The sequence below is a fragment of the Coffea arabica genome, chromosome 2e, assembly GCF_036785885.1.
Source record: "Coffea arabica cultivar ET-39 chromosome 2e, Coffea Arabica ET-39 HiFi, whole genome shotgun sequence".
Lineage (NCBI taxonomy): Eukaryota > Viridiplantae > Streptophyta > Magnoliopsida > Gentianales > Rubiaceae > Coffea > Coffea arabica.
This window is the reverse complement of record NC_092313.1, coordinates 60,737,999-60,745,382: the sequence shown is the minus strand read 5'-3', so window position 1 is coordinate 60,745,382 and position 7,384 is coordinate 60,737,999. Positions and strand designations below refer to the sequence as shown.

At 35.4% G+C, this 7,384-nt stretch overlaps 1 protein-coding gene and 1 non-coding gene across 2 annotated transcripts; one reads left to right on the top strand and one right to left on the bottom strand.

The window, feature by feature from the left end:
* Positions 1 to 1,995: 1,995 nt before the first annotated feature.
* LOC113733573 (small nucleolar RNA R71) lies at positions 1,996 to 2,102 on the bottom strand. Its single transcript, XR_003459078.1, has one exon. It is a non-coding gene; the product is annotated as a small nucleolar RNA R71 (small nucleolar RNA).
* A 631-nt stretch (positions 2,103 to 2,733) lies between these two features.
* On the top strand, positions 2,734 to 4,029 carry LOC113729235 (uncharacterized). Its single transcript, XM_027253557.1, has one exon. It carries the CDS (start codon positions 2,734 to 2,736, stop codon positions 4,027 to 4,029), a length of 1,296 nt encoding a protein of 431 aa, XP_027109358.1.
* The last annotated feature ends 3,355 nt before the right edge of the window (positions 4,030 to 7,384 follow it).

Below are 7,384 nucleotides of genomic sequence, written 5' to 3'. Positions count from 1 at the left end.
TGTACTGGGGAACCTTGTGGTAATGAGACCCTTGGTTCCGGTAAACTCGAGTATTACCAAAAACTACTGAATTGGAGTGCGGGCCCGGTTGGGGTATGTTGGGTGAAAGGAATGGAAGTATAGTGAGGTCTACGGTTTGGTACTCTTAACATTGACGGAGGGTCAATGAGATTGGATCAAGATGGCAAGCGTGGAATTGGGCTCTTGAGAGCCGACCGTATCCTTTTACCGTTTTGCTTTACTGCTTATTTGTGCACTTTAAATAAAAGTTCATCCTTATGTGACTTTGATTGCTTATGTAGTAGTGTACCACTGGGCTTTAGCTCATTCCGTGTTATTTGTTTTCCTTACAGAAATTGGAAACGGTTATGACAAGTTGAGCTCATGTATATGTATTTTGCTTAGCTCCTTGAGGGTGAAAACCCTAAGTGTTTTGATTCACCAATGTTTGGTGTGTAAATGGCTACTTGTTTATGTATGAACTAAATAGCTATTTTGGTATGCCATTTTGGCTTGACAATGTTGGATTTCAATGTGTATATGTTAAATTGATGTTTGGATGAACTTCGGAACGATTCGGCTTTCAAACGGCAAAAGAAAAATTTTGAACGAAAAGGTACTGGACTGAATCCGGCCAGGAATCCGGCCAGAAACTGGCCGGATTGTCGGCCGGATTGTGAAGGGTTTGAAAAAAATTTCGGATTGCTCTCTGCCTTGTATCCGGCCGAGAATCCGGCCGGAAATCCGGCCAGATTCTGGCCGGATTCTGACGTGTCCTGCACTATTCATTTGGGCTTCAAATTTTGTTTTTTTTTTTATTTTGTGTTTTTGACTTGTTTGCGCGCAATGGGATGTTCCGGAACGTTATAGATTGTCGTAAACTGTACCGTTAGTCCTGGCGAGAGCTGGGCAGGCAGTCCGCTAACCCCTTTGGTTCGCCTTAGGGGAAGGTGGGGCTGTCACAGGGAGTACACTCACGAGAGTAGAGGTGCACCTATGTGATTTTAGTGATTTATTTCATGTAATTTCATTGAAGAAATGAACTTGTAGCTAATTTCATAACCATGAGAATAGATATGGATTAGTTATGAGTATAGTTGATTCACTACGAAAGTAGATTTCACATGTTTAAGGAAATTACACCATAACTAGTCTAGACAGTAGTACTCAATGATCCAAAAATGGCAATTGCATGAGTAGTTAGGGATACCATAACCTAAGGAGCTTTCATTTGTTATTTTGCATAAGTTCAGTAGGTTTCATTTTTTATAATACATTAATAGTCTAAATAATAGAGAAGCTTCAGTAGTGCCGGTAATTGCAATCTTCCTTGTGGGATCGACCCTTAATACCCTATACTCGCTCACGATTCGTATACTTGCGATTAATTGATTTTTGCATTAATATAGTTTTTGACAATTAAAGCTGCATAATTTCTCTTATTTCTATTTGTAGTGTATGCATCGAACACATCGAGAAGTTGCACCTTTCGATCCAGAAATTGAGAGGACACTTCGGAGACAAAGGAGGAATACACCGCATCAAGAGGAACAAGAGGTTTGGCAGCCGATAGAAGAAATCTTGATAGAATTACCATTTGAGGAAGAAATGGCGGAAAATGAACCAACTAGGCGAATTCTACGAGATTTTGCTTTACCGGGAACACAAGATTCTAAAACTAGCATCGCAAGGCCAACGGTAAATGCTAATAATTTTGAGATTAAACCATCACTGATTCAAATGGTACAACAATCTCAATATGGAGGTAATGCTACCGAAGATCCAAATTCTCACTTGTCAACATTTCTTGAAATCTGTGATACAATTAAGTTTAATGGTGTTAGTGATGATACAATTAAACTTCGATTGTTTCCATTTTCACTAAGGGACAAGGCCAAGGTTTGGCTACAATCTCATCCTCCGAACACTTTTACTACTTGGGTTGAATTAGCTAAGGCTTTTCTCAATAAATTCTTTCCACCTGGAAAAACTGCTAGACTAAGAATGGATATAACTAGTTTCTCTCAACAGGAAGGAGAGACATTGTACGAAGCTTGGGAGCGCTATCGGGAATTACAACGAAGATGTCCTCATCATGGTTTACCAAATTGGCTAGTGGTCCAAACATTTTACAATGGTCTCACATATCCAACAAAGACGCATGTAGATGCGGCAGCGGGAGGAGCATTGATGGAAAAAACAGTCGAGGAAGCTCAACAATTAATTGAAGAAATGGCTGCTAACAATTACCAATGGGCCAAAGAACGAGGTAATACGAGGAGAATCGCAGGTATGCTTGAAGTAGATACCTTGAATATGTTAAGTGCAAAGATGGATAATGTGGTTAAGATGCTTAATAGGCATGTTGGTTCTAGCTCTAATCAAAGAGTAGTTGTTGCATGTTATACTACTTGCAGCGGAGATCATGATGATTCTATATGTTCTAGCAGCGAACAGGTTCAATAGCTCAACAATTACAACCGTCCACCCCAAAATAATCCATACTCTAATACCTACAATTCAGGATGGCGCAATCACCCAAATTTTAGATGGAAGGATCAAGGGAACCAACAAAGACCAATTAATCCACCGGATTTTCAACCAAAACAACCACTTCCGGAGTCCAAACTAGCTTGGGAATTGGCAATTGAAAAGCTGGCAGATGTATCAAATGATAAAATTGAAAAGTTAGCCAGTGTCACTACTCAACAGTTTGAAAGAATTGAAGGAAAGATGGACCAACTCACCAATATGTATCGAAATGTCGAAGTTCAATTGGGGCAAATAGCTAATGCGGTCAACAATCGCAACCAAGGGGACTTACCTATCAAGACTGAGGTGAATCCAAGGGAACAAATGAAGGCCATAACCCTCCGCAGTGGTAAGGAAGTGGGGGAGAAACTTGTAGTTGAAAGTGAAAGAGAATTTGAAAGAAGAGAAAATAACCAGTTGAGTGAATTAGGAGAAGATGGCAAGAAAATCAAAGGGAAAGAAAAGATGGAAGAAAATGAACCACAAATTGGAGATACAACACCAATTCCTCTACCGGTGCCATTTCCACAAAGATTGAAACCTTTGAGAAATGACAAAGAATTTGAGAAGTTTGTCAACATTTTCAAACAATTACATATTAACATTCCTTTTGTTGATGCTATTTTGCAGATTCCTTCATACACAAAGTTTCTCAAGGAGATAATGACTAAGAAAATGAAATTAGTAGATAGTGAGACAATTGCATTAACGGAAGAATGTAGTGTCATTATACAAAACAAATTGCCACCAAAGTTGAAAGATCCAGGGAGTTTCACAGTTCCTTGCACTATTGGTAATGTAGAATTCTCTAAAGTACTTTGTGACCTTAGTGCGAGTGTGTCATTGATCCCTTTAACTGTGGCTAGGCAATTGGGGTTGAAAGAGTTAAAGCGTACTAACATTTCCTTACAATTGGCTGACAGGTCTATTAGACATCCAATGGGCATATTGGAGAATGTGCTCATTAAAGTGCAGAAATTCATTATTCCTGTTGATTTTGTTGTTTTAGATACGGATGAGGATGTCAATGTATATATTATACTTGGTAGACCATTTCTGGCCACTGCAGGTACAATAATAGATGTTAAACGTGGTAAGTTCAAGTTCCAAATTGGTGAAGAGGAAGTGGAGTTTGATTTGAGTAAAGTTGAGAAATATCCCTCTTTTACTGACCATATTTATTCTGTTGACATATGTGATGAATTGGCATTAGAGATGAGTCAAGTTAATCTTGATGATGATTCTCTTGAACTTTGTCTTAATGGTATAGGCTTACAAGAGGAAGAAGTTGAAGAAATGATTGAATTTTTGCAGGCACAGATTCCATACAAAAGGAGAAACGCGTATGAGGAGTTTGGACTGAGCAAAGGATTACCTCCACCATCGTGTGAGCAAGTTCCACAGCTTGAGCTTAAGCCACTGCCTAAACACCTCAAATATGCATTTCTTGGAGAAAAAGAGACATTGCCGGTGATTGTAAATTCTGCACTATCGTGAGTGTACTCCCTATGTTTAGCACTTCTTGAACTAGTGTTAAATCTCAATTTTCATTACAGAAACAACACCTTAGATAATCACAATTAATGGTACCAGATTAATCATGATTTAAAGGGCCAAGGTGCGAATAACTTGCTCAAATAATAGCAATCAAATAACCAAATAATAAACACTAACAATCATAGAAAGTTCAATCAAACCCAAGGAATAAACTTTAAAGACACATATTGAACACAAAATCCAGAACTTGCATATTAACTATACTTAAGAATCTGATACAAAAGATAAAGAGTTGAAGAAGAGATAACACATGTCACTTGAGTTTCAACTCCTCCTTCTTCATCCTAATCTAGCCAATATACAAGAATGGATGAACTACACTTACTCTATACTAAACTAACCTAACACTCAGAAAATGTAAGAGCTACATTTCTACACTTCAACCTTTCTCCCGTATCTCTCTCTCTATTCTCTTCAATCTTGCAAGTTTTGGCTATATAAAGATGAAAGAAGTCAGGAAAATGAGGCCTACACCATCCTTTTACAGCTGCAAAGTAGTTCTCACATGTCTGGCATTGCATGTGACTTGTTGGAAGTGAAAATAAGTTTTCTGCATAAAGAGCAGCCTTCCCTGACCAAAATCCGGCCAGAAATCCGGCCAAGTTCTAGCCGGATTGCTACAGTGACATTTTGGTGCACTTTTGTTCAATTTCAAGCTCTGCTCTGATTTTTCATCAACTTCAACCGAACTTTTATTGATGATAAAAGTTGATTTAGCTCTTGATCAAAACATAAAACTTGTAGCACTTTGAGTTAGCTTTTCAATGCATCAAGAATCACCTCATTTGAATCTATGTAGGCTGAGAAATGACTGAAACACCCTTGACTACTCACTGCCCTGTTTCAACTTCGACCAATAGAAATTAGCTACAGTAATTCAGCTTTTTGACCTGGAAAACCTTCAAACTAGATTCAGATGTCTTCACCAAAGTTGTAGATCTATCTCTTATCTTCAAATTGGTTTAAGAATCATCTCAATCCGATCATTGTAGCTCAAGTTATAGCCAAAATACGAAAATATGTCAAAACTGTCAAAATGCACAAAATCCAAGTAAAAAGTGATAAAAACCTCATTTAATTACTTAAAAGCATTTTTCACCAATTATAGCCAAAATGATTCATTTTCTTCCAGTAATATAACCATAGTGACTAAAAATAATATAAAATGTCATACAATTAAAACGTAAATTAGTCACTTATCAAACTCCCCCACACTTAAATCATTGCTTGTCCTCAAGCAATCCATACATAATCAACTACAATGATTCAAGAGGTGAAACAATATATGCACTTTTGTCAAATTTAATTCCCCATGACTTGGAAAACAATCATTATACAATTGTTCAAATTACACTAAATACTCATAATATCAAGTAAAGGAAAGATAATTATACCCTAATTTTAACAAGTTAAACTTAATCTCTTACCCCAACCTCATTTAACAAATAAGCAAATCACATAGTCAATTTATAACTTTCCTCCTCCTATAATCATCTTTTGCTCAAAATTTTACAACTAAGAGGGATTTATTCACACTAATTTTACTTAAATAGTGAGAATGCCTTTTGACGCGAAAATCGACACTTTTAGATGAAGATCCCCGGTTACTCAACATTTCACTTATTCAAGTTGCTAGCATACTCTTAATTCAAATATCTTTTTACGCGAAAGTTGACATTTGTAGATGCCAACCCCCGGTTACTTGGTACAAGAATCATTGGAATAGAACAATTTTTATTTACTTTCTTTTCTTTTCTTTTTTTTTATTGTTTCTCTCTTTTTTTTTTCTTTTCTTTTTTTTTCCCTCATAGAAAAATATATAGAAATAATCAAAGGAGGAGTATAACCTTTATCGACTATAACAATCACTTACTTGCAAAATTAAGTAAAGAGAAGAAATCTCATTAAACATGTAAAATTTATAGACATAATTTTCCTCACTTTACCAAATATACTTTCTAAAATGCAAAAATCCTAATTGCATAATAATCATTTCCAAGTTAAATGAGGACTAAACCTTTCAAAATACACATAAAGTTTCAACAATTGGAAGAATCAAACACTTAAGGTTGGAACAATTTAGCCCTTTTTGAATGAAAATGCAAAAATTTGAAGAACTTTTAGGCCATAGTGAAATATTGGAAAAGATTTTAGAAAAATTTTTACAGAGTTTCTCCTTATAAATGGATGAAAACTCCCTGCCAACAAACCCAATTTCAAGCAAATTATTCACATGGCAAATAATTCAAACACAATTCCAATATTTCTAAGCATTTAAATCCACAAAATATCATCACATAGAAAGTATTTGCAAGTTCAAATATTTCCTCCTCCACACTTAAACTTCACATTGTGCTCAATGTGAGAAAAGGAAAATAAATAAAGAGTAAAAGAAAATAATACTCATATGAACTTGCGCAGTCCAAATCCATGGGCTAGTGATGAATTTCCAACCTTATTTGGGAAAGAATGGAGAGTTTAATTATTGTACCCTGGAAAAAGACAAAATCAAAATAAATCAACTTCTTAAAAATAAAAGTTTGCAATCAACAAAAACAAGCAATTCAAGGAAAAAGGAAAAATGATCAAGCATGTGGAACCATACAATGTTCAAGGGATAAAAACATGAAATGAGCTAATCTTTGCTAATCAAATATATGCATTAGTATCCAAAGCAAAGGGAAGCTAATTTCACACAATAAATCCACCATCATGAACAAAATAAGTTCCATTTATACATTTTGTCATCAATGATCAAGTCCCCTCAAGTACAAAAGCAATCTCAAAATGGAGGCAAACACACCAAACCAAAATATAAATGATCTTCGTGAGAATTCATGAAATACTAAAAATCATTGAACCACAAAAATTGTCAGTGCATTTATGAATTTCATCAATTAAGGTCATCTCCCATTCACCTCTTCTTTTAGAATTACCTAAGAATTCAAAAAATCATTCAATCAAGCACCTTTTCATTCATTAGGTAATCTAAATTACTCACATGAATATCAAAAACTCCCACTAAGCTAATTAAAATGCTATATTGGCCACTTAATATGTAACTTTGTCACCAAGCCAAATTAAGCATAAAACTAGCAAGAATTCACCAAATAAATACAATAAATGCAAATCACAAAATATATTTATCACTAAAAATCACCAATAGCATCAATAAGCTCAAATAAATACACCTAACTTCACATATTAAAAATTGCTTAAAAATAGAAAATATTCAATCATGGCAAAATTCAAATAACAAAGTTAGGTGAAGAATTGTTATCTCAAATTGGTTTGG